At 54.8% G+C, this 27,544-nt stretch overlaps 1 protein-coding gene and 1 non-coding gene across 51 annotated transcripts; both read left to right on the top strand.

Moving 5' to 3' along the window:
• Nucleotides 1-844: 844 nt before the first annotated feature.
• On the top strand, nucleotides 845-4,809 carry SKOR1 (SKI family transcriptional corepressor 1). Its single transcript, XM_050978240.1, has 8 exons — nucleotides 845-2,827; nucleotides 2,903-2,999; nucleotides 3,346-3,453; nucleotides 3,535-3,606; nucleotides 3,820-3,894; nucleotides 3,982-4,056; nucleotides 4,566-4,631; nucleotides 4,712-4,809. Exons 1-8 carry the CDS (start codon nucleotides 845-847, stop codon nucleotides 4,807-4,809), a joined length of 2,574 nt encoding a protein of 857 aa, XP_050834197.1.
• Nucleotides 4,810-14,533: 9,724 nt separating this feature from the next.
• Nucleotides 14,534-27,520, top strand: LOC115484154 (uncharacterized). 50 transcript variants are annotated; one of them, XR_007778332.1, is made up of 13 exons: nucleotides 14,534-14,793; nucleotides 19,600-19,866; nucleotides 19,976-20,065; nucleotides 20,172-20,460; nucleotides 20,553-20,841; nucleotides 21,322-21,963; nucleotides 22,759-23,417; nucleotides 23,452-23,485; nucleotides 23,622-23,655; nucleotides 23,711-23,787; nucleotides 24,995-26,101; nucleotides 26,259-26,786; nucleotides 26,875-27,520. It is a non-coding gene; the product is annotated as an uncharacterized LOC115484154 (transcript). The 50 variants fall into 50 exon arrangements; XR_007778333.1 differs by lacking the exon at nucleotides 23,452-23,485 and having other exon boundaries at nucleotides 26,875-27,519; XR_007778337.1 differs by lacking the exon at nucleotides 23,711-23,787 and having other exon boundaries at nucleotides 26,875-27,519.
• Nucleotides 27,521-27,544: the final 24 nt, after the last annotated feature.

Genomic DNA, 27,544 nt, shown 5'->3' with positions numbered 1-27,544 from the left:
GCGCGGTGAGTGCGAGCGGGCGGCGGATGGAGGGGTGGGCACGGGGATGGGGGGGGCCCAAAGCGGGGCGCGTTTTCGAGACTCGTTCCCCGTTATTTTGTGTAATTACCACGGAAGCGGCTTAAGCACCGGGAGCCCTCCCCGCTAAGCCAATTTGCCTGGCTCGCTGCTGCCCTTCTGCTACGTGCGGCGGGTGCTGCCCGCCCCGGCCCCTAATCCGCCCCCGCCTAATCGCCTGCCGGGGACACCGGGGCTCCGGGCCGCCGCGCCCGCCGCCCCGCTCTGCCCGCGGGCACCGAGCGCCAAGTTTGGGCCAGCCCGCTCCGGGGCTCTGGCCCCCGGGACGCGCCGGCCGCATCCTCCGGCGCGTTTCGTTGGAGCCCTCCTAGAGCCCGCCGCAAACCGGCACGGCACGGCACGGCCCGGCGAGCCGGCACAAAGGGAAGGGACGCGGCACCTCCCGGGGACTCGGCGAGGGAGGAAGCCGAGGTGGTGACCCCCCCGGGGTGCCCTTGCCCCAGGCTCCCGGGGCCGCTCAGCCGCGGGGCCGCGCCCGGCCGCCGGATGCGGCAGCGCTCGGTACCGGCGGCCGCGGCCCTGGGGATGCGCTCCGTCCTCGCCGGACCCCGCCTGTCGGGGAGGGTCCTGCGGCAGCGCCCGAGGGGCTCCGGGTCGGGGCCGGCAGCGCCGAGTGAGGAGCGGCTGGGCCGTGAAACGGGGATCGGGCGGGCCGCGGACCGCGGGGCCCCGGGAGCGGCGGGCCGGGAGCGGCGGCGGGGCCCCGGGAGCGCCTCTAACCTGCGCCTTTCCCCGATTTCGTTTTGCAGGGGCGTTTTGGGGGGGAATGGAGGCGATCGCCAGTCAGATGGGAAATGGGAGAGATGCAAGCTCCTCCCCAAATTCAAAGCAAGAGCTGCAGCCGTACCAGGGCTCCAATACCCTCAAGCCCAACCAAGTGGGTGAGACCTCCCTGTACGGCGTGCCCATCGTGTCCCTGGTCATCGACGGGCAGGAGCGGCTGTGCCTGGCGCAGATCTCCAACACGCTGCTCAAGAACTACAGCTACAATGAGATCCACAACCGGCGCGTGGCCCTGGGCATCACCTGCGTGCAGTGCACGCCGGTGCAGCTGGAGATCCTGCGGCGGGCCGGGGCCATGCCCATCTCCTCCCGCCGCTGCGGCATGATCACCAAGAGGGAGGCGGAGCGGCTCTGCAAGTCCTTCCTGGGCGAGCACAAGCCGCCCAAGCTGCCCGAGAACTTCGCCTTCGACGTGGTGCACGAGTGCGCCTGGGGCTCCCGGGGCAGCTTCATCCCGGCGCGCTACAACAGCTCCCGGGCCAAGTGCATCAAGTGCAGCTACTGCAGCATGTACTTCTCCCCCAACAAGTTCATCTTCCACTCCCACCGCACCCCGGACTCCAAGTATACCCAGCCCGACGCCGCCAACTTCAACTCCTGGCGCCGCCACCTCAAGCTTAGCGACAAGACGGCCACGGAGGAGCTGTCGCACGCCTGGGAGGATGTCAAGGCCATGTTCAACGGCGGCACCCGCAAGCGGACCTTCTCCCTGCAAGGGGCGGCCGCCGGCGGGCCCGGGGCCGGCTCCCCCGCCGCCAAGGCCGCCCTGCACCCGCCGCCGCCGGCAGGCCCCGAGCTGGCCCCGGCGCACAAGAGCCTCCGGTGCAGCGGGCAGGAGGCGGCGGGCGAGCGCGGCGCGCTGGGGCTGGCGGCGGCGGCGGCGCACGGCGGGGCCGCGGGCGCGCACAGCGGGGCGGGCGCGGTGCGCAGCTACCCGGTGATCCCGGTGCCCAGCAAGGGCTTCGGGATGCTGCAGAAGCTGCCGCCGCCGCTCTTTCCGCACCCCTACGGCTTCCCCGCCGCCGCGTTCGGACTGTGCCCCAAGAAGCAGGAGGAGGCGCTGGGAGGCGCGGGGGGCGGCGAGGCGGGCAAGGGCGGCGCGCTGCCCCCCGGCATGTTCTGGGGACCCCCGCACCCCCACCCGCACCAGCCGGCCCAGCCGCCGCACCAGCCCGGCGCCGCCAAGGACACCGGCGTGTACCCCTCGTTCCCCGTGTTCTGGCCGGCCGCCGGCAGCCTGCCCGTGCCGCCCTACCCCGCGCAGAGCCCGGCCAAGGCGGCAGCCACCGCCGTGGTGGTGGCGGCGGCGGCAGCAGCGGCGGCGGCGGCGGCCGAGCCGGCGGGGCTGGCGGGGCGGCACGGGGAGCTGGAGGGCTCGGAGCCCTCGGGCAGCGGCCGGAGCAGCGCCACCCCCCAGGAGGGCGCGGGCGCCGAGGGCGAGCGCTGCCCCAGCGCCCTGTCGCGGGCGGCGGGCGAGGAGGAGCGCTCCGGGGACGAGGCGCTGCTGGCCCCGCTGCCGCTGCCCAGGAAGGGCAGCTACCTGTCCGCCTTCCGCCCAGTGGTGAAGGACGCCGAGAGCATCGCCAAGCTCTACGGCACCCGCGAGGCGTTCGGCGGCGCGGGCCCCCGCGGCCCCGGCTACCTCTCGCCGGACTTCCTCAGCGAGGGCAGCTCCAGCTACCGCTCGCTGTCCCCCGGCGGCGACACGGCCGAGGAGCCCGAGGTGGACGTGGAGTCCAACCGCTTCCCGGAGGACGAGGAGGAGGAAGCCGCCGCCGCGCCCGCCGTGGCCCCCGCCGAGGGCCGAGAGCCGCCGCCGCCGCGGCTGCTGGCCGGGCCCGAGGAGCCGCCGCCGCCCGCCGGGGCCGAGGGGCCCGAGGAGAAGACGGGCGAGGCGAGCGCGCAGGAGGGCGGCCAGGCCCCCGACGGCAGCCCCGAGCGCAGCGGCAGCAGCGGCGCCTACGAGGTGCGAGGCCGGGGCGGGATCTGCCCTCGGGGTCCCCGCGGGGCCGGGCCGCGCTCCTGACTCGCTCTTTTGTAGGTGTTCGCGCCCGAGAGGGGGGAGCTCCTGCAGCCGCTGAAGCCCGCAGCCTCCCTGGGAGCCCCCGCCGCCTTCCTCTGCACCCCCGAGGCCAAGGGTAACGCGGGGCGCGCTGCGCAGCGAGGGCTCGGCCCCGGGGAGCCGCCCAAGGGCCGCTTTCGTTTGGGGGCTTTCGGGAGAGAAGCGAAACAAACGGGATCCGGGAGGGGATCGGGGCCGGGGCCCCCCCGAGCCCGGGGATGCCGCCGGGGCCGTGGCCGGTGCGGCGGGGATGGGCCGGCGGGGCCAAGCTCCTGCCCACAAGCTACTTTCCAACGGCAAAGCGATTAGGATGTCCGCTAAGAAGGTTTTAACGAGGGCTTTGTCCGTAATTATGTAATTAAGGATATATCAGGACCATACTTTCATTGCTTACGGTTGAAAATCGGTTTATTAACTTTAAGAGCAAGATAAAGAAGACAATCACTCCGCGGCGGAGGATTTAGAGAGCAGAAAATCCTATCAGGACCAAAGGAATGTCTCTCATCCCAGCCCTGTAAATACCGACAGAGGTAAGCACCGCTCGGCGGGGCGATGCGCGGCCCCTCCGCGGGGCCCCCCCGGCGGGGCTGACGCCGCTCTGGCCCCCGCAGGCGAGGAAGGGCTCGCCATGGATGTCACCGGGACGCAGCTGGTGGAGAAGGACATCGAGAACTTGGCCCGAGGTGAGCGGGGCCGCGGCTCCGAGCGGGGCTCGGGGTGCGGGGCGGGGGTCGCGGCAGCCCCCGGCCTCTCCCCGGGCTCGAGGTATTTGTGTTTTGTGCAGGAGTGATTAACTCCTGTGATTAATGTAAGGTAATGCGATTAGCGCCGCGCTGAGCCGCCTCCAGATGGAAAAGTGCGGGCTCCCCTCAACCCCGCCGTGTATTTTTAAACAGATGAGTTACAAAAACTGGTCCTGGAGCAAATGGAGCTGAGGAAAAAGCTGGAGAGGGACTTCCAGAGCCTGAAAGGTACCGGTGCCCCGTCCCCTGCCCTCGCCCCGCCCCGGCCGGGCAGCGGCTCCCGCCCGGGCGCGGCGCTGACCCCCGGCCCCACAGATAACTTCCAGGACCAGATGAAGCGGGAGCTGGCGTACCGGGAGGAGATGGTGCAGCAGCTGCAGATCGTGCGAGGTAGGGCCGAGCCCGTTAGTACTTCTATTTTCGTTTTATTTATTTTATTTCCTTTCTAAAAAAAAAAAAAAATTATTATTATTTCTGCTTTTTTGTTTGTTTGGGTGAGGGATTTTCCGTTTATTTTTTGGGTAGTTTTTGTTTGGTTGGTTGGTTTTTGTTTGTTTAGAGGGTTTTTTTTTACGTGTTTATTGTTGGTTTCGTTTGGGGTTTTTTGTGTTGTTTTGTTTTTGCTTTTGTTTCATTCTGTACCCTTCCTTGCCCTCCAACTCCTCTCGCCATTCCGAGCTGCCCCGCAAACGATCGCTTACACGGCAGCGAACGAACCCTCCCTCCCGCAATCCCTTCCACTCGGGCTAAATTAAAAATCCGAGCCGTAAAACGACTGACCTGGCCAGCGGGGAAAGCCGTGCCCGGCTCTGTGCCCCTGTCCCCCCCGTCCCCTCCCGTGGGTGCCCTCGGGGCGGGCTCAGCCCCGCGGGGCGCTCAGCGCCGCTCCCCCATCGCAGACACGCTGTGCAACGAGCTGGACCAGGAGCGGAAAGCGCGCTACGCCATCCAGCAGAAGTTGAAAGGTACCGGGGGGGTCTCGGAGGTCTCGGGGGGGCCCTCCCCGCCCGGGGGGCTCCGGGGGTGACGGCTCGGTCCCTTGCAGAGGCTCACGACGCGCTGCACCACTTCTCCTGCAAGATGCTGACCCCGCGGCACTGCACCGGGAACTGCTCCTTCAAGCCGCCGCTGCTGCCCCAGTGAGCCCCCCGGGCCCCCACCCCGAAGCCATGCGGGCAGAGCCCACACAAGCCATTCCCACGAGGAGCCACCTGTACATAGAGGACTCGGAGCCCGGCTTTGCTCGGACTGGCGCTAGGGCGGGGGGCGGCCCCCGCTCCGCCTCCCCCTCCCTCCCCGTGTGTCCGCTTCTTCTTCCACCCTCGTCCAGACTGGAAACAAAAGTGGCTATGTGCAATGGATATAAATGTACTGTGATTCTCTTGGTACAGTATTTGTCGGATTTTTATTTATTTATGATGTATATTTATCTCCCCCTCCCCTCCTTCCCGCCATCCCTGTAAATTCTGGATGTAACGGCACTTTAACGGGCGGCCCGCGACTCCCGAGGCACAACAACGCTCGCCCGCTCTGGGGACAGCCCCCTCTGTACGTGATTTTGGTTCTTTAATAAAAACACACTTGAAGAAGCCGCCTGGTGCGTGGGGCTGGCCCGGGGCTCGGGGGTCCCCGGCCGGGCAGGCGGCGGGAGGGGCTGCCCCGGTGCCGGGGACGGGCCGGGGGCGCCGCCCGCTGCCCCGCCGGGCTCCCCGCTCCTCCCCGCGCAGCCGGAGCTCATTAATGCCCATTTATATGCTCGTTTCACACATGAAGGTATCGCATTAATGAGCTCGCAGAGCGGGCGCGGAGGTGCGCGCACACCTATTAGCCCGAAATAGCCGTTTTTAGCCCAGAAATAACCTGGCACCGCCGCGGGGCCGGCACGGGGAGCGGGACCGGCAGCGGGGCGGGTGAGGCGGCACCGGGGGAGCTCCGGGGCTGGGAGGGGGATGCAGCGAGTACCGCGGGCCCCCTGCGGGACCGGGACCGGGACCGGGGGAAGGGATGCGGGCCCGGAGCATCCCGGGGATGGGGGGTGGCAGCGGAGGTGCCCGGGGGTGCCCATGGCGGGGTCGCTGCCCTGCCAGCCGGCCCCGGGAGCTCGGCGGAGAAGGAGCCGCTGTTAATTAGCGCCGGGGCTCATTAGGCCGTTCCGCGGCCTGGGCCGCCACCGCGTGGGCGCAGCCGGAGATGCAGCTCCGCAATTCTCCCCCCAACTCCGACCTCGGGATCGGCTGAGCGGGAGCAGCATCGCCCACCCACCCCGAGGGGGAGGCGGGGGCACTCCCACCAGCGCAGGTGGGCACGGTCGGGTGGGATGAAGGCTAAAAAGCCTTGGGGAGAGATCCCAGATGAGGTTTTTGGGGTTTTGTCCGTCTGGGTCTCAGAGAACGTTCTCAAGGCTCCTCTGCTCCATCCCTGGGGTGTCCCGGGCCAGGTAGGACGGGGCTTGGAGCGGCCTGGGGCAGCGGGAGGTTCTCCTCTCATGGCAGGGGCTGGAATGGAACGAAATGAGCTTTAAGGTCTCTTCCCAGCCATTCTGGGATCCTTCCTTTGGTCACAGCCCCCTGCTCAGGGCACCCCGAGTGACCCTGAGCAGCGGGGCTGGTGGCACCCCCGGGCAGGCGAGTGCAGGGGGAATCACCGGGCGGGACACGGAGGGGACGTGCGACCCAGGGAGGTGAATTAAGGGTCTGAGTTGAGCTGAGAGGCCCTCGCTGGAGGGAACGAAACATTTGGACCGTTTTGGAGCTCCTAGAGGGGCAGCAGGACCTTTCCCTCTGCATTTTGTGCCTCTCCGGGTCGTTGGTGCCCCCTCACAGAAGCGGCACGGGGTGGCCCCACAGAGGAGGTGCCCTGGGTGTCTCTCCAGCCCATAATTTCATCCGGGCCCCGCTGTGCCCACCTGCCCCAGCGGTGCCTCCCAACCCAGGCACAGAAATGAGCCATTAGGTTGTATTAATATTGCCCCACTACTTAGTGCTCATTAAAATGTGCTTTGCAGGATTTAATATGCGGCTTGAAATGACACAACGTATTAAGTGCTTAATATACTAGAAATTATGAAACTATTACAGTCTAAGTAATATGAAATAATTAGAGTGAATTAAACTTCACTGGCAGAATGAGGGAAAGGCTTCAAATTTTTTATGGTTTTTTTTTGGTTGTTGTTGTTGTTTAGTCTCAAAATAGTTGAATGTGATAACAGCTCCTGAAAATAAACAGCCGGAGTCAGGATTTGTAAATAATTAAAGCAGGAAGGAGCCTGGAGTGCCCGTGTGCGAGGAATCGGGAACGGGGGAAGCAGAAGGTCTGCTGGCCGCAGCGGATGGAGCCGCTCTTTCGGGCCGGTGGCGGAGCAGAGCCGGGAGCTGCTCAGCCTGGCCCGGCCCCATCAGCCCGGCCCGGCCCGGCCCGGCCCGGCTGGCAGCCCCGAGGGGCTCCCGGGCACAGGACGGCCGAGCTGGCAGCGCCCGGTGCGGGGCAGCTCCCGCCTCGGGGGTGCCGACACCCCCCGGGAAACCCCAGCAGGGATTTCCTCCTTTGGGAAGCGCTCGGAGCCATCGCGCGGGGGCTGGGGGTGAATTCCAGGGGCTTTTCCTGGCGGGAGGCGATTCCCGGGGCCGGGGATGCCCTCGGGAGCGCCTCCAGCAGCGATGCCAAGTGCCAGGTTTGGGCAGGGGCTGGGAAGGGATGGGTTGGATGGGAATGTGCCACTGCGCACCGAGCGTGTCCCAAACCTCTGCTGCTCCCCGCGTGGATGAGTTTTAGATGGGATATTGGGATGGAATTGTTCCCTAGGAGGGTGGGGAGGGCTGGGATGGAATTCCCAGAGCAGCTGGGGCTGCCCCTGATCCCTGGCAGCGCCCAAGGCCGGGCTGGAGCAGCCTGGCATGGTGGCAGGTGTCCCTGCCCATGGCAGGGGGACACTGGATGGGCTCTGAGCTCCTTCCCACCCCAATTCCTGATTCCAGGAAGGCGCCAGGAGGTGGCGGCTCAGCCCAGCGCTCCCCTCCGGAGCTGGCTTCGAGCGGAGCTTTTGTGCTCCTGCCCCGGGAAGGGCCCGGGCAGCCCCTGGGGAGGCACAGTCTGGTCCCAGCCGGGGCAGGACGCGACATCTGCCCTCCCGAGGTCCCTGTCCCTGGGGATGTCCCCGCACTGCCCGTGCTCCCAGCTCGCTGTGCCCCCCCCAGGGTGGCAGGGAAGGACAGCGCTGCCCCCGGTGCCAGCTGGACTTTGTGTCCCGGCCCCAGCCCGGCCCCTTGCGCTGCTCATTCCTTATGAATTCCAGCCCCCAAATCAGCGCTTTGGCCGCGAGGGTCCCGCGGAGGCCGAGCCACAGCCGGGCCAGAGCCGAGGTAAATAAACCCCGATGTCCCTTCCCTCCATCCCTGGGAGCCTCAGAACGATCCGTGCCCGGAGGCTGCGATGGCTGTCCCCAGCCGCCAGCGCTCCCCTGGGATCGCATCCCAGCAGGATCTGCTCCATTCCCGGCGTGTCCTCTGGGCATCCTCCTCCTCCTCCTCCTCTCCCAGACCTGCGAGCTCCAGGGGCTTTTTCCCATCCCAGCCCTGCTGTGACCCTCTGGGGATGGTCCCTGTGGTCCCAGCCTGGATGTGTTTGTCCAGGATCCCAGCAGGACCTGGGGGTTCAGGTGGGACCAGAATGATCCCTGGTCCCACAGGGATGCTGGCAGATTCCCAGGATTTTGCCCACCCTGGATGTGTTTGTCAGGATCTGAGCAGGACCTGGGGGTTCAGGTGGGACCAGAATGATCCCGTGAGCTGTTGGCTGCCTGCAAATCCAAAAAGATTTTTCTTGGGGAAGATCCCAGCTGTCTCAGGGTCTGGCTGAGGATAAGGGGATGTTTAGTCCTTGCCTGGCTGGAGGTTCCTCCTGCCTTCTCTTCATTTTTTTGGGAAACCCATCTAATTTGAGCAGTGATGTGTCTGGCTGGTGCCCTTTGGGTTGAAATCCAGCATTTTAGGGGAGAGTGTGAACAGGACAGCCAGGAGCATAAACAGGCGTGTCCTCGTGTGAGGAGAGGTGGGTTTAATTAAATTGACTGAATTTTGGGGGCTAACACGACTTTTTGTGTGCTGCTCTCTTGTGAGAAGGGATTGAGCAGGGCAGCCCTGCCTTGCTTACAGAACCACTTTTATTTTCACACAGCAAATGAACCCTGTGATTATTCTCCTGGAAACTTAAAGCCCATTTTCCTGGGGTTTTTTGCCCCTCAAAAGCTGACAGTCCCTCTCTTTGATCTCCTTTCTGACTCTTAGTGGAGCTGGGGGATCCCCTGCTTTTGGAGGGATTTTTTGGGAGATCTTGCACCTGAAGATGCAATCATAAAATCTAATTTGATGTTATTCTGGAGATCTCTCCTCCAGCCTGAGCGGCTCCATCTCCTCCTCCTGTGCTCACAAGGGGGGTGCTTCAGTCCCCCCCTTTGCAGTCACCCCGGGCTGCTCCAGGAGCTCCCTGTGCCTCCTGTGCCAGGCCTCTGGGCACTCCTGCAGGTGAGCAGGGCAGGATCCCCTCCCTGACCCCTGGCACGGGTGGGAAGTGCTGCAGAATTCCTGCCCTGAAGGAAGAACCCCTTGGAAGAGGCCAGGAGCTCTTTTTGGGAATGCTCTGGAGCTGCCCTGGCTCTGGAGTGGAGCTCAGCCTGGGCTGGAAGGGCCATTCCTGCCCCCTCCCCAGCCCTGGGCTCCCAGCCCTGCCAAGTCTAGCACGTTTTAATTTGCTCCTTTCCCAAGCATTCCTGGGTTTATGGCCCTGCTCAGCCTGCATGGAAAGCTCCCTCCAGAGGGTCACTCCACGCCATAACCCTTGTGGGCTCCCTGGAGGAAGCTGATGTGCAATTCCCTGGAAGATTTCCACCTGAACCCAGGGGTTTAGGCTGGATTTTGTGGGAATTGGGCTTTGGAAGCTGGCAGGAGATGTGTCTCTGTGTCTCTGGTGATTGTGTCTGGGGCTGGGGTTGTTACTCTGCTGCCTGCTCTGAAGGCTTCCTTGTTTTCAGGTGGGGTGGATTTGGGAACGTGCTGATTGTGTAAAAATGAGAGAGAAAGGAGGGGGGAAAGGAGAAACCTGGGAGAAAATGGATTTTAGTGATGCCTGCACCACGCCGAGGAGCACATTTGGAGCCGGTTACCACCTGCAGCACGTGGCCAAAGCAAACACCACCAGCCCAGCCAGCTCTGGCTGCCTGGTTGCCATGAACCATTGCAAGGGCATCCAGACTAGCACAGCCCTGGAACCACTTCGAGGATTAGCTCTTACTCCCTTGAAAAATAAACCCTGGCAAGAGCTCCGTCCTCCCCAATAAAAATTCCGTTTTCACAGCTCTAATCAAGTTTTCCAGAGCCGTGGTCCAAATGAGAAACTGCACACAGGATCTCTGACCCGGGAGAAGGAGATGGAGCCTTGCATTGAGAGCTGTGCCAGGCTGGAAATTTCCAGAGTTCTGGGTGTCTCAGCCATGGCAGAGCTGTGGAGAGTCCCAGGAAATCTGCTCCTGGCCCAGCAGAGCTCTGCCACAACCAAATTCCTGCTCCCAGGTGGGTGAGGCTCCTCTGCAGGGCTCTTCAGGGAGGGCTGGCACTGGCCAGCCTGGAGAAGAGAAGGTTCTGGAATATCTCAGAGCCCCTTGCAGGGCCTGAAGGGGTTCCAGGAGAGCTGGAGAGGGACTGGGGGTGAGGGATGGAGGGATGGGACATTGGAGAGTGGGAAATTTGGGTGGGATTTTGGGAAGGAGTTGTTCCCTGGGAGGGCGGGAGGGGCTGGGATGGAATTCTCAGAGGAGCTGTGGCTGCCCCTGGATGTTCCCAAGGCCAGGCTGGACGGGGCTTGGAGCACCCTGGGACAGTGCAAGGAGTCCCTGCCCACGGAAGAGGACGATTCCAGAATTCCAGGTTTCCATGAGCTCGTCCATCGTCGTGGCTGTGAAAGGAGGATCCGCACCACGCTCCATCTCCGTGTCTGAGGATGCTCAGGAACACAAACCCCGGGTGAGGCTGGGGCTGGGACGCTCCCCTGGGCTCCCAGGCGTGGCAGCAGGCTGCACTCTGCGGCACCAGGGGTTACAGAGCACCTTTTGTGGAGCTCTTGGCAGGAGAACGAGGTGTAAAAATTACAGATGTGGCAAATCACAGCCACAGCTCGGGTCTGTGAGAACAACAGCCTGGCTTTCAACTGCTTTGGGTTTTTTGGGGTTTTTTGTCCAAGAAAACCTCCATGGGCAAAGAAATGGTTGAAAGAAGGGGAAAAAGGCTGAAAGTGCAGAAGGGGATTTGCCTGAAGGGAGCGGAGATGGGGAGGAGGGTTGAGCCTTGGAGAGCTCCTTGGTGCCTGCGGTGGGACTTTCCTTCTGAGGCTGCTGGGTTCCTGGGATGGATCCCAAGGGAATGAGGTATTCCAGTGTCCCCACAAGCAGTTGTCCCTCTGGGACATCCCTGTGGAAACGTGGCACCACCTGAGGTTGGAAATGCAGGATGTGGCTGGGGTCTGTGTTCCATCCCCACCTGTCAGAGCTGGGCAGTTCTCTCTGTTCTTTGGGCAGTTCCTTTACCTCTCCCACAGCCCATCCTCCCTCCAGGAGATCTCTGCTGTCCATGGGCCATTAATTATTAATTATCTTCTGTTCATGGGCCATTAATTATTAATTATCTGCTGTCCATGGCCAGGGAGTGTCCCTGCAGGGCTGATCAAATCCCACCATCCCATGGGAGATGCTCTGCCCAGGGGAGGAGCCAACCATTCCTACCTGGATCCAATCTGAGGTTTGGGACACCCCAGCAGCCTTTGCCCCCTGCATTCCCAGAGGAGCAGCTTTCTGCTGCCCTGCATTCCCAGAGGGAGAGCAGGCCCATCTCCAGCAGCCCTGGAGCTGCAGAGGAAAACTCCCCCCTTGTGCAGGATCCCTGCTCCAGCAGAGCCACAGCTGGCACTGCAGGAGGGCTGAGACCCCCTGGGATGGGACTGTGCCACCACCCTGAGCCCCCCTGGGATGGGGCTGTGCCACCACCCTGAGCCCCCCTGGGATGGGGCTGTGCCACCACCCTGAGCCCCCCTGGGATGGGACTGTGCCACCACCCTGAGCCCTCCTGGGATGGGACTGTGCCACCACCCTGAGCCCCCCTGGGATGGGACTGTGCCACCACCCTGAGCTCCCCTGGGATGGGACTGTGCCACCACCCTGAGCCCCCCTGGGATGGGACTGTGCCACCACCCTGAGCCACCCTGGGATGGGACTGTGCCACCTTGGGATGGGACTGTGCCACCCCCCTGACACACAGGGGCAGCTCCTGCTCTCACTCTGGCAGTGTTGGTTTGTATTACTGCATTTTTTAATTTTTATTTTCAAATTTTAATTTTAATTTTTTGTTTTAAGTTATTTTAATTTTTCCTACTGAAGAACTGCTATTCCTGCTCCCACATCTTCACCTGAGAGCCCCTTCATTTCAAAATGACAATAATCCAGTGGGAGGGGGTTTCATTTTCCATTTCAGGGGAAGATCCTGCCCTCCTCAGCAGACACCTGTCCTCTCAAACCAGGACAGGCACTTGGGGACACGCCTGGGTTGGTGCCTGGACCATTCCAGGGGGATTTTCCAGCCTGAGGATTCCCTAAAGGTCCCTTCAGCAAAGCCTGCAGGTCTGGATGAGCTGGGACCACGGCAGGGAACACCTGTGGCTGTATCCATCTATCCTGGGGTGGGCTGGCTCTGCAGCTCCTCGGAGGGGCTGGAAGCAGCCGGGTGGATTTTCCCCAGGCCCCTCCCGGGGTCAGAGCAGAAGGGCCAGGCTGTGCCTGCCAGGCTGACCAAGGGGAACAGCCCCAATGAACCCCACCCAACCCCTCTGTCTGTCATGGGACACGGCGTCCTGGGCACCTCAAACCAGCCCCAGCCCTGGAAACCACGGCAGCAATGGGATATTCCTGGGGGCTGGGTGGTGTTTTGGTTTTAAACCCTTTTTTTTTTGTTGTTTTAACCCTTTTTTTTTTTTTAAATCCCCTTCCTGGCCATCATTTTAAGCTGATTTTTCCTTGGACATATGGGAACATCCCTGGTACAGCAGGTCCATCATAGCCCCGCTTCCAGAGGGGAGTTTGGCCTCCAGCCTGCTCCAGGATGTGCCATTAATCCAAAATTTATTGTTTGGGAGAGCCCAGATGTGAGCACAGGAGCAGCCCCTCCACAGCAGTTTTGGCCAAGAGGTGCCAATTATTTCTTGGTATCCTTTGAAAGAATTTTGGGTCCCCAGATGGGAGGAAGCTGCAGGACATCTTCGATGGGAAGGGGAAAAGCAGTGCTAACAGTCTGTCTTTATTAGCAGAGGAAAGAAAGATATTTTAGCTCAAGGCTTCCAGCTTGAGGGGGAAAAAAAAAAGGGAAAAAAAAAAAGGAAAACTCGACTGAAAGAGAGAAGTTACTGTTTTGAAAGAGTTCACTGGGTGGAGACATCAAACAGAAAGGATCTTGTGTAATTCTGCTTTTTTGGGCTCATGCTAAATTCACCCCTTTACTCCTGGGGTGAATGGCTGGGAATGCTCAGGGAAAAGCAGATTTTGGAGAGGCTGGCGGCACGTGGCACCTCCCAGGATCAGCCCCAGCCACTGCTGTCTCTGGTTTTTGCCCAGACAGCTGAGATTCCCCAGCTCTTCCCATCCTCCAAGTCCTCTGCAAGTGTTAAGTGGTTTTTTTACATCCAGCAAATGGAACAATGAGGGAGGACTCAGTTTTCCCATCTGTCAACTCATCCCGAACAAATTGTGCCTCTTTCTCTTCGCAGGGAGATCTCAGCTAAATTAAAAGCTTCATTTTCATCTAGCAGAGGTTCTGGAGGAAATTCTGTCATCAGGTTTCTGCCTGGGTTTGGGGATTTTTTTTCTTTATTATTTCTCTTTTTTGAATGTGTTACGGATGGAGTGAGGGATGGTTTGGTTCTGGAGCTTGGCTGGTGGTTCTGTCTGAGGTATCCAGCCAGGAATCCTGCTGCCCCAAAGTAAAGCTGGGCAGGCTGAAGCCAGAGTTATCATGGAATTCTGGAAGGACTGGGGCTGGAGGGACCTTAATCCCACCCAGTGCCACAGCAGGGACACCTTCCCCTGTCCCAGGGTATTCCAGCCTGGCCTTGGGCACTGCCAGGGATCAGGGACAGCCACAGCTCCTTTGGGAATCCCATCCCAGCCCTCCCCACCCTCCCAGGGAACAATCCCTTCCCAAAATCCCACCCCTCCCACCCTCTGGCACTGGGAAGCCATTCCCTGTGTCCTGTCCCTCTCCTGGAGCATCTCTGGGCTCTCCCAGGAGCCTCCTTCTCTCTTCCAGGCTGAATTGTTGGGGCACAAACGCTGGGTTAAGGAAATCCAGGGTGAGGATTTCTTGGAGATGTTTCCGTGCTGCTGCAGAGCCCGAGGGCCTTGAGCCCCTGGTGACACCACAGGTGCCACCCTGCCCTGCTGAGGGCACTGCTCCCTTCTCCTTCTGACCCTGGGTCTGCAGCAGGGGGTGTCCCAAGGGGGGTTTGGGGTGTCCCAAGGGGCGTTTTGGGTGTCCCAAGGGGCATTTTGGGTGTCCCAAGGGGGGTTTGGGGTGTCCCAAGGGGGGTTTTGGGTGTCCCAAGGGGCATTTTGGGTGTCCCAAGGGGAGTTTGGGGTGTCCCAAGGGGGGTTTGGGGTGTCCCAAGGGGGGTTTTGTGTGCAGAACCCCCTTTTCTCTCGCAGTTTTATTTCCTTGCAGATGCTGTCTGTCCTCCCCTCGGCCTGTCTGTCCCTCCTGCTGTCCCAGTGCTGCCCAGCTGGCCGGCTCTGATAAGAGCTCCAGGGGCAGATAAGGAGTTCCTCCCCATCTCCTCCCTCTTCTGGAGCAGCAGCAGACGGTGAGGCTGAGCTTTCACAGCCCCACAAACACTCAGGACAGTGAAACCAGTCCCACCCCTCCCAGGCTCTGGGGAAAACATTTGTCAACACAAATCTTTGGTGAGAGAAGCGAAACAATGACAAAAAAAGTTGGTTCCTCTCCTCAGCAGCCCCGAGGCACCCTTGGGGTTCCAGGGCAGGGTCACCTGGAGCACAACCCGGCTCTGTGATGTGGCAGAGACACACCCTGCAGGAGACAGGTAGGAATTTGGCTCCGGAGCTGTTTCCATGGGAAAGCAGAAGGGTTTCTGTGACAGTGCAGAACAAGGGCCAGCTCCAGGCTGGGAACTCTCCCAGCCCCTGGGAACTGCAGCATGTTCCTCACCAGGTCCCACCCAGCCAGCAGCAGCTTTGCCCACCCTTCCTGCTCAGGCAGCTTGAGAGCAAGGTGGTGACAAACCCCAGGAATTGGGGAGAATTTCAGGGCAAATCAATGACTTCTCCTTGTGGCCCGGTGCTTGTCCCTCAGCGAGGCATTCCCAGGGATGCAGCAGGGGCAGGAATCCTGCTGGGATGTTCCTGCTGTGGGAATGCCCCACACTGACCATGAAATACAAGAGAGATGCCATGGGAAGGCTGAGCTGGAGCAGAGGCTGGGCAGAGTCCCAGAATAAAGCAGGGATTGATTCCAAGGATCTCCTCCATGGATCCACCTTGGGCAGCACCAGAGCCCAGCCAGGGCTGCACCCAAGATGACCCAAAATGGCCCCAAAATGCCCGGCCGGGCACGGGGTCTCTCCCTGGGATCAGCTCTGCTCCATTCCCACCTTGCAGTTCATTGTCCCAGCCCAGCTCCAGCCCAGGCACTCCCACCCTTGTTTTTCTCTCTCCAGCCCACGGGGTTTGTGCTCCTGGGCTGGGATTGGGCTCATTTGTCCTTGGTGCCCAGCTGGAGCAGGAATTGTTTTGTCTCCCTGCTCTGTGCACAGAGCTCCCCATCCCCTGATGGGAACCCAGACCCACCCACCAAAGCAGCACAGAACCTGGAAAATGCAGAACCCAAAGCTGAGGGATCAGGAGAAGGGGCAGAGGCATCTCCTGCCCAGCTCAGGGCGCTGGGAGCTGCGGGCAGGATCCAGGCAGGATCCAGGCAGGAGCTGTGGAGCGGAGCAGGCTCAGGAATTGGAGTTTTGCTGGCGGTGCCGGGGCAGGGTGGATGCCGCTGCCAGGACGGGGATGTGGGCACGCCGCACCTGCCCGGGCGGGTCCGGGCTGGGCTGGGCCGGGCACGGAGCGAGGGAGCCCCGGTGGAAGGGCAGGGAAGGCTCCGGGACCGGGGCTCAGAGCTGCGGACAAACGGCTCCTTGTGCCAGCGCTGACAGTGACAGACAGAGAGGAACCTGTTGGTCTAGGGGAGAAACCGAGGACTGAGGAGAGGAAAAGACCTTGGCTGTTTGTCTGGCTGTCCGTCTGACCCTTCGGTAAAGAGCTTCGCTTAAATTAAATAGATTTTAAAAAAATTAAAGTCTAAAGTACCAAAAAAACCTCTTAAAACTTTAAATCTAGAAACTAAAACTCCAACACAAAATTTGATATGAAACCTTAAAAAAATTTCTGAACTGAATTATTAAAAATATAAATCTATAAATTAAAATAAAAAATGAAAACATTTAAAATTTAAAACAAAACCGTGTTAAAGTAAGTAAAAAATTAAATAAAAATAATTAAAATAAAAATAATTAAAATAAAAAATTAAATAAAATAATTAAATATAAAAATTAAATAACTACAAAAATAGAGACAAAATTAAAATACGATACTACAGAAATATTATATGGCGTAAATAGAAATAACTATATAAATATTATATGTTATGAATGTAGAAATATAACATAGTATACATATATTATTAATATTATATATTATATAACATATAAAAATTATATTATCACTATATTTACATTGATGTTGAGATATAATAAATATATATTATATATAATATTAATTCAATATTATGTTAATATTAATATTAAATATATTAATAGTAGTATCGATGTTATATTAATAATATTAATTGTAATATATATAATTCTATGAATATTATAAAAGTATAAATACAAAAATGTAAAAATATATTAATTAAAACACAATACATTTAGCTATCATAACACAATTAAGTAAAAAACCTTAGTCCATCAGATAAATATGACGTCCCACCGTGGGCTGTAACACACAGCAGGAGCTCCTGTGCTTTTTCCTGATGGCAGCAGCGAGGCTCAGCCCCGCTGGCTGTCCCAAAGCAGGCGGTGACTCAAGGCTGTAACTCAGCAGAGCTCCTGGAAGGAGCCCAGAGGCCGTCTCTAATGCTAATAACGAGCGTATTTCCCAAAGGTAACATTTGATTTCTCTCCAAAACAAAACATATTTGAAGCTCTGCCTGCTCGGGGTTGTAGAGGAGATTAACTGGGGCACTTGGATGCGTGGCTGAGTTTGTAAAGCCTCCAGCCAGCTCTGGAGGAGCTGCCCCAGCCCCGATGAGAAAACCCTTCCCAGATAATGGGGTGTTTTTCACAGCCAGCCTGGAAACAGCCAGGGCAGGGCTTTGGGATTGTGGCACTCACATCTGGCCAGAAATGTTTGTGCTGAGCACCGACCTCAGGCTGGGCTGCCCAAGGTGACCTGCAGAGCCTGGGCAGAGCAGCGTGGGTCTCTCCAAAATCCATCCCGATGTGCTGGAATGCATCCGAGAGCACCAGTGCCAGGGAGCCCGAGGGAAACGGGGGGGATCGGGGTAAATCAGGGCTGTGGGGGGAAATCACAACAGAGTGCTTCCCCTGCTTTATTTATCCATCCTGATTTATTCATCTGGTTTATTTATCTTGGTTTCTTTCTCTTTCCAGCTGGGGAGGGGCGCTGAGCCCCAAAGGGAGAGGGCCCTGGCTGCCCTGAGAGCGTTTGCAGTCGATGCAGATAATGCACTTGGAAGTGCTCTCTCCTTTGCTGGTTTTCCGTAAAGTGCTGGGCACAGCTTCCCAGGGATAATGGCAGAGCTGTGCCCGTGCCAGCAGGGATTGACTTCCAAATGAAAAAGGAGAGTGCAGTTCCTTGGGATGGTTTAGTCTGGGAGCTCCCCCGGGGTTCCACCTCTGCTTCCTGTGGAACAGAGCGTTCCTCCCTTCCCTGGAGTTTATCCCAAAGACACAACAAACCCAAACATCCTCCTCCTCCTCCTGGAAGTGCCTGCTCAGGGAGGTCTGGAGTCCCCAGCCCTGGATGCTGAGCTGCCAGAATCCTGGAATGGTTTGGCTTGGAAGGCACCTCGGATCTCTCCTCGTTGTCCCAGGTGTCCAAGGAATTCACCTCAGGTGACAAGGTGGGGACGGGGCACAGCCAGGACTCGACAACCTTGGAGGGCTTTTCCAGCCCCAGGGATTCTGCAATTCCTGCTCACCATCCCGAGCCTTTTCCCAAGCACTGCTCTTCCTTCTCCCTTTGCCATCCTGATTTTCCACCCCGGCAGTGGGTGATACATTCCCAGAGCAGCTGGGTTAGGCCCAGGGCTCAATTAGCCTCATTAAAAGTATAAAATAATAATTCCTCATTAGAAATATAAACTAGTGTTTCCTTGTGCCAAGTCGGTGTGCCATGGGCAGCCCCAGCAGGGATTTAGTGCCTGATACTGGAGTTGGGGCTCAGCTTTCCTTTAAATGCTATTTTTTTATCTGGAGGGTCATTTTGGAGGGTAATTTCTGGGACTTTTCCAGCCTCAGGGATTCTGGAATTCCTGCTCACCAACCAGAGCCTTTTTCCAAGCACTGCTCTCCCTTCCCTTTGCCATGCTGATTTCTCACCCTGGTTGTGGTGGATTAGGCCTAGGGTCCAATCAACCTCCTTAGAAATCAAAATTATTACACTAATAATGCCTCATTAAAAATATAAACTGATAGTTCCTCATTCAGAATATAAACCAAGAATTCCTTGTTCCGAGTTGGTTTTCCATGGCCAGCCCCAGCAGGGATTTAGTGCCTGACACTGGAGCTGGGGTTCAGCATTTTTTTAAATTCTATTTTTTTTATCTGGAGGCAGCTCTATTTATCTGTGCTTTGGGAGGGTAATTTAATGGGTAAATATAATCTTTATTAATATTTTCTTTGTTAACTCACTGATGTTGGTAAAGAGCTTTGAAGATGAAAGGGCCCCGTGCAATAAATATTAACGTTATTCCAACTTATTTGAATGTTGCCAGCATTCCAGCTCCAACATCTTTCATCCAAGAATCTCAAAGTGCTTTTCCAAATGTTAATTAATTTCCTCTCAGCAGTGCAGGGAGACCCCTTTTATCAGCAGCCTCTTCCCTTCCCCAAGGAGTCCTTCCGAGGGCGTTTCACCCCACGGATTTGGGGCACACTCAGGGAATATGGCAGGAGGTTTTTGGGACTGAGCCAAGAATTCCTGCCTCCCGTTTTCCCAGCCCTGCTGCCTGACAGCATTCCCCCGCTGGGAGTGGGGTGTGACACTCAGCTGCTTTTATTGGTGGCTCTTGAAAGAAATAAAACCAGACAAGGATCGCGGGCCCCACCCAGGGCAGGGGAGGAAATGGAGCTCTCCCAGATCAGGATGATCCCAGCCAGGAATCCAGGAATCTTCAGGATTTTCCACGTGCAGGAGGAAATCTCGATGGGATGTTGAGTCAGAATCTCGTAATTCTTGCTTAAAAGATTTAGATTAAAATGGAAATATTTTCTGAAATGCAGCAGAGGTGAGATCTGAGCTGAAGGAAATGGAACCCTTCCAAGAAATCAGGATGATCCCAGTAAGGGATCCACCATTTTCCAGGATTTTTGATATTCCATTTTTTGTTTTTTCAGGAGGAAATCTTGACTTGGTGTTGAGTCAGAATTTCGTAATCGTTGCTCAAAAGGTGATTAAAATGGAAATATTTTCTGAAATGCAGCACAGGGGAAGATCCGAGCTGAAGGAAATGAAACTCTTCCAAATCAGGATGATCCCAATCAGGAACTCACCAATTTCCAGGATTTTTGATGTTCCATTTTTTGTTTTTTCAGGAGGAAATCTTGATGAGATGTTGAGTCAGAATCTCGTAATCCTTGCTCAAAAGATGATTAAAATGGAAATATTTTCTGAAACACAGCACAGGTGAAGATCTGAGCTGAAGGAAATGGAACTCTTCCAAATCAGGATGATCCCAACCAGGAATCCAGGAATTTTTCAGGATTTTTGATCTGTAGGAAGGAGGAAATCTTGATGGGGTGTTGAGTCAGGATCTTGTAATTTTTATTTGGAAGACCATTAAAATGGAAATATTTTCTCAGGTGAGGATCTGAGCTGAAGGAAATGGAACTCTTCCAAGAAATTAGGATGGTCCCAGTAAGGGATCCACCATTTTCCAGGATTTTGATGTTTCATTTTTTGTTTTTTCAGGAGGAAGTCTTGATGGGGTGTTGAGTAAAATCTCATCATTCTTATTGAAGAGATGATTAAAATGGAAATATTTTCTGAAATGCAGCACAGGTGAGATTTGAGCTGAAGGAAATTAAATTCTTCCAAATCAGGATGATTCCAATCAGGAACCCACCATTTTCCAGGATTTTTGATGTTCCATTTTTCGTTTTTTCAGGAGGAAATCTTGATGGGATGTTCAGTCAGAATCTTGTAATTCTTGCTTAAAAGATGATTAAAATGGAAATATTTTCTGAAATGCAGCAGAGGTGAAGATCTGAGCTGAAGGACATGGAACTCTTCCAAATCAGGATGATCCCAATCAGGAACCCACCAATTTCCAGGATTTTTGATGTTCCATTTTTCGTTTTTTCAGGAGGAAATCTTGATGGGGTGTTGAGTCAGAATCTCGTAATCCTTACTGGGAAAACCATTAAAATGGAAATATTTTCTGAAATGCAGCAGAGGTGAGGATCTGAGCTGAAGGAAATGAAATTTGTCCAAATCACAGTCGTCACAGCCAGGAATCCAGGAATTCTCAGGATTTTTGATTTTTCAGGAGGAAATCTTGATGGGATGTTGAGTCAGCGTCTCATAATTTTTACTTAAAAGACGACTGAAATGGAAATATTTTCTGAAATGCAGCAGAGGTGAGGATCTGAGCTGCAGAGCAAACGCTGCAGGTGAAACCTCTCCAGAAAAACCCTCCCCAGTGCCGAGGTGAGGGAGTGAGGAGCCAGAAAAAGAGGATTTGGAGACAATGTGACTCCAGCAGGCCACAAGGACAATGAGAAGTTCAGAAATAGCACTATTGACTGGTGGAAAAACAACATACATATAATTTTCAGGTAATTACTGCAGCATAATTAGCTGGGTTGTTTTCACATGAGCCATCTGAAATGAGCTCTGCTTGCTGCTGGAGCTCAGCTTTATTTGCAGCGTTCCCATGACTCAGGGGATGCTGGAAGAGGAGGGATTGGCTGGAAAATGAAGATTTTTCTCCTAGCTGAGCCCATCTCAGGGCACAGCCTGGCTGCTGCTGCTTTATCCTGCCTTTTAGGAAAAAAAATTTGAAATTTGGAGCAAAATCTACTCTGTAGGAATTCCTTGTGTGGTCCTTAACGGGAATTATAGGACAGGAAAGAGACTCAAATGGGAGCAGGCTTTTTCCTAGATCACTCTCTGGGAAAAATGATGATAAATTCAGATGATATGAAAATATCAGCATTTTACAGGCACTGGGTGAGTGGAGGGATGGGGGAACATCCTAAGGACTCCAAGCTCTGGAAAATGTGAATTATTTTTATTTCTTTGTTTGATTGCCACAGGCTTTGCTTATTAAGAATCATTGGCTGTCTGTAGAAACAACTTCTGACTTCAGCACTGGGGCCTTAAAAAATCACTTTTAATTGGAATGAGAGAGTTCCTCCCAGAGAAACCCCGGGTTTGTTGATGCTGGAAGTCTGGAGAAAGCAATTAAAAGCCTCCCTCACCTCTGTGATGATATTTGGGAAATAAATGAGTTTTTCCCCTCATGTCTGAATAGTTTTTTGGCCAATTGGAAGCTTCTGGAGGATCTGATGTTTTAAGTTTTACCTGGCTTTGAATTTCTCAGCTCCCCAGGACCTGCTGTGGTTGCTTTTTTCTTCTTGTGCTGCATTCACAAATTATGAAAATGGGTGCTAATGACCAAAAAAAAAAGAAAAAAAAAATCCCAATTGTGATTCATGGAAATGGAATTTTGTTGACAAGAAAAAGGGGGATTTAACTTGGCCAAAGGAAATGCTTTTCCAACTGGAGATGAATATCTCAGGAATGACCATTTCTTCTCAGAGACAGAACTATTCCAGTTTTCATTTCAGAAAAAAAAAATAATAGAATAATTCAAAGAGGAGCCTGGAGAAAAGCAAGCAGACCCACCCAAAAGGGGCAGCTTTCCCAGGCAGAGAAGTCCCAAAAGTGAATTTCAGGTGAGTAAAATGAAGGTGAGGAGGATGCTGGGGCAGGAAACGCTGTCACCTCCCCTGGGCTGGCCACACCTCATCCCAGCGCTCCCAGATCCTGGAATGCTTGGGCTTGGAAGGCACCTCAAAGCTCTCCTCCTCCTCCAGCTGTCCCCACATCTGCTCCCAAGGTCCCCAGGTGTCCCCAGACCCTGTCCAGGTGTCCCTTGGATCCCCTCAACTCCATTCCCAAAGTCCCCAGGTGTCCCCAGCCCTGGTCCTAATGACCCCTGTGTGCACAGTCCTGGTCCTGCTGTCTCTGGGTGTCCCCAGCCTTGTCCCCAACATCCCCCGGTGTCCCCAAACCCTGTCCCCAGGTGTTCCCCCCTCTGCATGACCAGTACGGACATGGACGGGGGACTGGGGGATACTGGGATCTACTGGGAGCCCCTCCCACCCTGGGATCATCCCGAGAATGCAGATCCTGGGCAAGAAGGGGCTGATTGCTGTGGCCATGGCCACTGTCCTGCAGCTGCAGGGCCTCCTGGGGCTGGGCAGTGACAGGGGCTGGGCTGGGAATTCTTTCATTCCAGGCTGGGAATACAGGTGGGAATTCTGCCACTCTGGGCTGGGAATAAGGGCTGGGAATTCTGGCATTCTGGGCTGGGAATAAGGACGGGGAATTCTCTCATTCCTGGCTGGGAATACAGGTGAGAATTCTGTCACTCCAGGCTGGGAATTCTGTCCCTTCGGGCTGGGAATGCAGCTGGGAATTCTGTCACTCCAGGCTGGGAATATGGGCTGGGAATTCTGTCACTCCAGGCTGGGAATACAGGTGGGAATTCTGTCATTCCAGGCCGGGAATACAGGTGGGAATTCTGTCACTCCAGGCCAGGAATACAGGTGGGAATTCTGTCACTCCAGGCCAGGAATACAGGTGGGAATTCTGTCACTCCAGGCCGGGAATACAGGTGGGAATTCTGTCGCTCCAGGCCGGGAATACAGGTGGGAATTCTGTCACTCCAGGCCGGGAATACAGGTGGGAATTCTGTCACTCCAGGCCGGGAATACAGGTGGGAATTCTGTCACTCCAGGCCGGGAATACAGGTGGGAATTCTGTCACTCCAGGCCGGGAATACAGGTGGGAATTCTGTCACTCCAGGCCGGGAATACAGGTGGGAATTCTGTCATTCCAGGCCGGGAATACAGGTGGGAATTCTGTCATTCCAGGCCGGGAATACAGGTGGGAATTCTGTCATTCCAGGCCGGGAATACAGGTGGGAATTCTGTCACTCCAGGCCGGGAATACAGGTGGGAATTCTGTCATTCCAGGCCGGGAATACAGGTGGGAATTCTGTCACTCCAGGCCGGGAATACAGGTGGGAATTCTGTCACTCCAGGCCAGGAATACAGGTGGGAATTCTGTCATTCCAGGCCAGGAATACAGGTGGGAATTCTGTCATTCCAGGCCAGGAATACAGGTGGGAATTCTGTCATTCCAGGCCGGGAATACAGGTGGGAATTCTGTCACTCCAGGCCAGGAATACAGGTGGGAATTCTGTCATTCCAGGCCAGGAATACAGGTGGGAATTCTGTCATTCCAGGCCGGGAATACAGGTGGGAATTCTGTCATTCCAGGCCAGGAATACAGGTGGGAATTCTGTCACTCCAGGCCGGGAATACAGGTGGGAATTCTGTCACTCCAGGCCAGGAATACAGGTGGGAATTCTGTCATTCCAGGCCGGGAATACAGGTGGGAATTCTGTCATTCCAGGCCGGGAATACAGGTGGGAATTCTGTCACTCCAGGCCAGGAATACAACCTGGCTCTGCAGGGCAGTCCCCAGATGAGGTGAGGAATGTGAACTGCTGTAAATTTTGGAGGAATCGCAGCGAGGCAGAGTTTGTGTGAGCTGGAGTGGTGTGAGCAGAGCCTGGATCTCAGAGGAGGGAAAAGCCAGGGAACAGGGAATGAGGGATGTGTCACCCTGGGACACTGCTCACGTCATTAACAGTCACACCAACTCATTTGTGTGTGCTTTCCATAGTGCCATGCTGGGGGGACATTCCCAAATGCTCCAGGATTGCTCCCTAAATCCAGGTCTGAGCTCCCCCTCTGGGAGTTTCCCCCTCTGGGAGTTTCTTTCCTGAGCAGCAGCCCTCGTTTGGGCCCGGTCTGGGAGAGGATGGAAACACAACCTGACATAATTTGGGCTGATATTGCTCTTGGATGTGGGTTTTGGGGAGATGTTGGTGCCAGCCCTCTCCACACCAACTCCCTGCTCAGCACAAGGAGCCACGTGTGTTGTTATAAAGTAAAAAAAATGGGTTTGTTTCATCAGATATTGGCTACTCCATTGTCTTCTCGTGCAGCCAAGCAATTTTCACTAAAACATTCCTCTTTCTGTCCCTCAGAAAAGGGTTTTCACACATTTCATGCCTGCAACAACCTCAGCAATAAAGGGGTTTTAAGGGCTCGGTTGTGTTTTCTATCAAGCAATAGTAACTGAGAGTCTCTCATTAAACCAGTTTTATTCAGGCTCAGAAATGCCCTTATATTACTTTAAAGCAAAGAGTAAATTTGGATTATTAGGCAAAAAGGGAAAACTCTTGGATACTGGGACTAATGGAAACAATATGTTCACAGAAAAAATGCATATCTTTAAAAAATATTATTGTGTCTGAACATGGCTTTGAGCATGTGAGTTATGTGACACGATACATTTTTGGGGAAGTTTCAGAAGAGGAAAATAAAATAAATGGGGGGGTAGGAGACAGATTTTTCAAGTCATTTATTTCACTGCGATACGGCCAAAAGGGGGAAATGTACCTTTGGAAAACTGGGAATTGAAAAGAACAGAATTTTGGAGGGGTGAGGGAAATATTGATCTTTCATTTTCTCTCCCCACTGAGGTTAAAAATCAAAAAAACATAGTAGCTTTAGCTCAGAAGCAGGACAACTGGAGGATTGTTTTGGGGCTGCTCTCCCCTAGCCCAGTTGCCTCCCAGCATTTTCTTTTGGAAATGGAGAGAAAATGAAAGATTTAATTTTGTGACAGATCCGAGCGCTGCCATCGCTGCCACAGCTGGAGCCACCTCTGGAAATGACTGCGTGTTGACAAAGGCTTTTTTTGGCAAGAAACCATCATCTGAGCCTCGGGAGCAGAGAGGAACAAAATTTCACTACATGTAAATAACAGCCTAAAAATAGAAGCGCAGATTGTTTTTCTCATTAAGTTCCTTCTCCATCCTCCAGTATATTCTGCACTGAAAAGGGAGTGACTATCAAAAAGCCCTGGAAAAAAAAAAGTGAGTGACTATCAAAAACTGGAAAAAAAAAAACAAACCAAAACTGAAGAGCCTGGGTGAGGTTTGGCTGTAAAAAACACTGGCAGGACCGTTTTAAACCTGATTTTCTGTATCCCCTTTTTTTAGTTCTCTTCCTTGTTTTAATGCAGCCGAAGCCATTCTGGGGCTGTTTTATTTAAAGCGAGTTTTGAGAGAGGACGCTGTGGTTTATGGCCACGTGTCAAGTTTGATAGTGTTGTGCCATGATTTAGCAAAACACTTGAAGCACATGTCCACATCCCACTGAATTTGGTAGGAAGTGGAGAAGCAGAGGAAAAGCTATTTGGCTGTGCAGCAGCCTCATTCAGGGGGAGAAAAGACAAAAGTAACTGAAATAAACCAAGGATTTGTCTCCACACAATCACAGAGCTTTAAGGCCAAGTTCTTTCAACTCGATGTGAGCTCATTGATCATATTAGATCACGGTCGTGAGGTGTGTTTAATAATTTCAAATGAAAGGGTTCTGCACTGGGCTGCCTCAGACCACTGAAATAGACGGGCTAATTATGGGAGCCGTGGGCGTGCTGGAGTCATCTGACTTTTATTTTTTTTTAGCAATCTCACCGAGCACCCTGCCCCCTCCCCAAACCAGCCCTTCAGGCACCGAGAGGAATCCTCACCACACGCAGGATTATCCGAGTGCTGCTCGTTTTCCCAGTGCTTCCTTTGAAGGTGGCAGAACTCCAGGAGAACAGGGCCATCCGTGGTGCTGGGATGAGGAGAGAGGGGTGTCAGCCAGAGTTCCCCCATTTTCTGCCAGGCTGGAGAGTATTTCTGGGTGAAACGCTTGGAAATGAAAAGTTTGGAAAGAGATATGAGTGAGTTGTGTGCTTTGCTCGGCATATCAGGATTCATTATATCCTTACCATAAACAGATGCCATAAAAAATCTGCTTATTGAACACATATAATTTATATATATGTTCTTCGATTAATTTATATACGTTCATATAATTTATGTATGTTCCTTTTCTAGGTTAAGTCTATGTGACCTGTCCACCTTGGTCAAAATCCACAGTTTTGTCCTGGATTGATGGAATGTGACCTGTCCTGATCCCATTCCATTGTCATCCCTATTTACTAGGAGTTGTTTTCTTCAGGATTTCACATAAATATCCTTAGCAATAAACAGCATTGTATCAAAAAGCTCCTTAAACACATCTGACACCTCTCTCCCATTCTTCCCTTAACACAAACTACCTAATTTTAAATCCTAGGTAACTCTCTGAGTCAAATGTTTTAAATTTAAATTCTGTAATTACCACTCCTGGTTAACCATAGGTTCCCTTCATGCCCTGTTTGAATGGGCAGAGTTGAGACATTAAAGCTTTATTTCATTTTATTCAGTGCCCATAATCAAAGTGTTTTCTGAATGTAGGATGATGGATTTTATGGCAGCTGTGGAAAAGTAGAAAATTTTGTCTTCTTTGTTCTATTCTGTGCATTAAGGCGAAGGCCAAGGAGAGAAATTGTCATGGTGATATGTTTACAGAATAACACACAGGTAAGAAAGAAGCTGAATCAAGCTATAGTGACTTAAATACTAATATTTGATCCATCCAAATTCACAACTGATGCCGTCATCTTGCCAGGCAGAAATTTTGGTAGATATTTTCCCCTCCACATATCCGGCTTGCTGTTGGAAGAACACACATTTCACTCAAAACTGACACGGAATGGGCGTATTTGGATCCCAACTCTGCTCCTTAGGACTCCTAAACACCTGTACTGCTGTTCCTCGGAAACAGGAAAACCCGGGTAATTCCTGAACTTCTCCGCACTAGCCCAGGGAAATAAAAATTTAATTCCCCTGAAATAAAACTTGTAATTCCCCGAAATAAAACTCATCATTTCCCGCTTGGTGCAGTCCGGGAGCCGGAGGTTCCGCCGGCGCCCGCTGAGGTACCCCGGCCCCATCCCGTTCCACGCCAAAAAATCTTAAACCGGCGGATTGAGTAGCAGGAAGCAGAGTTACAAAATCCCATTTTAATCAATTTATTTATTACTGCAGGAGGGCGCATCCACCGCTCCCCCTGTGGCGATCGGCGGGGCTGAGGGGAGCCGGGGCGCCCGGAGGGACCCGCGCCCCTCACGGAGCGCGCAGCGGGGCCGGCAGCACCGCGGGGGCCGCGCCGCGCACGGCCAAACTTTACGGGCAGGGCGGCGGCCACACGGCGTCCCGGGGCGGCTCGGGAACCGCAGCGAGAGCCCGGCGGGTGCGGCGGCCCCGGGCCGAGGGCCCGGAGCGGCGGGGCCGGCCCG

This window comes from Serinus canaria, chromosome 10, assembly GCF_022539315.1.
Source record: "Serinus canaria isolate serCan28SL12 chromosome 10, serCan2020, whole genome shotgun sequence".
NCBI classification, from domain to species: domain Eukaryota; kingdom Metazoa; phylum Chordata; class Aves; order Passeriformes; family Fringillidae; genus Serinus; species Serinus canaria.
The sequence above is the reverse complement of the archived record's forward strand: the minus strand, read 5'-3'. Positions and strand labels throughout refer to the sequence as shown.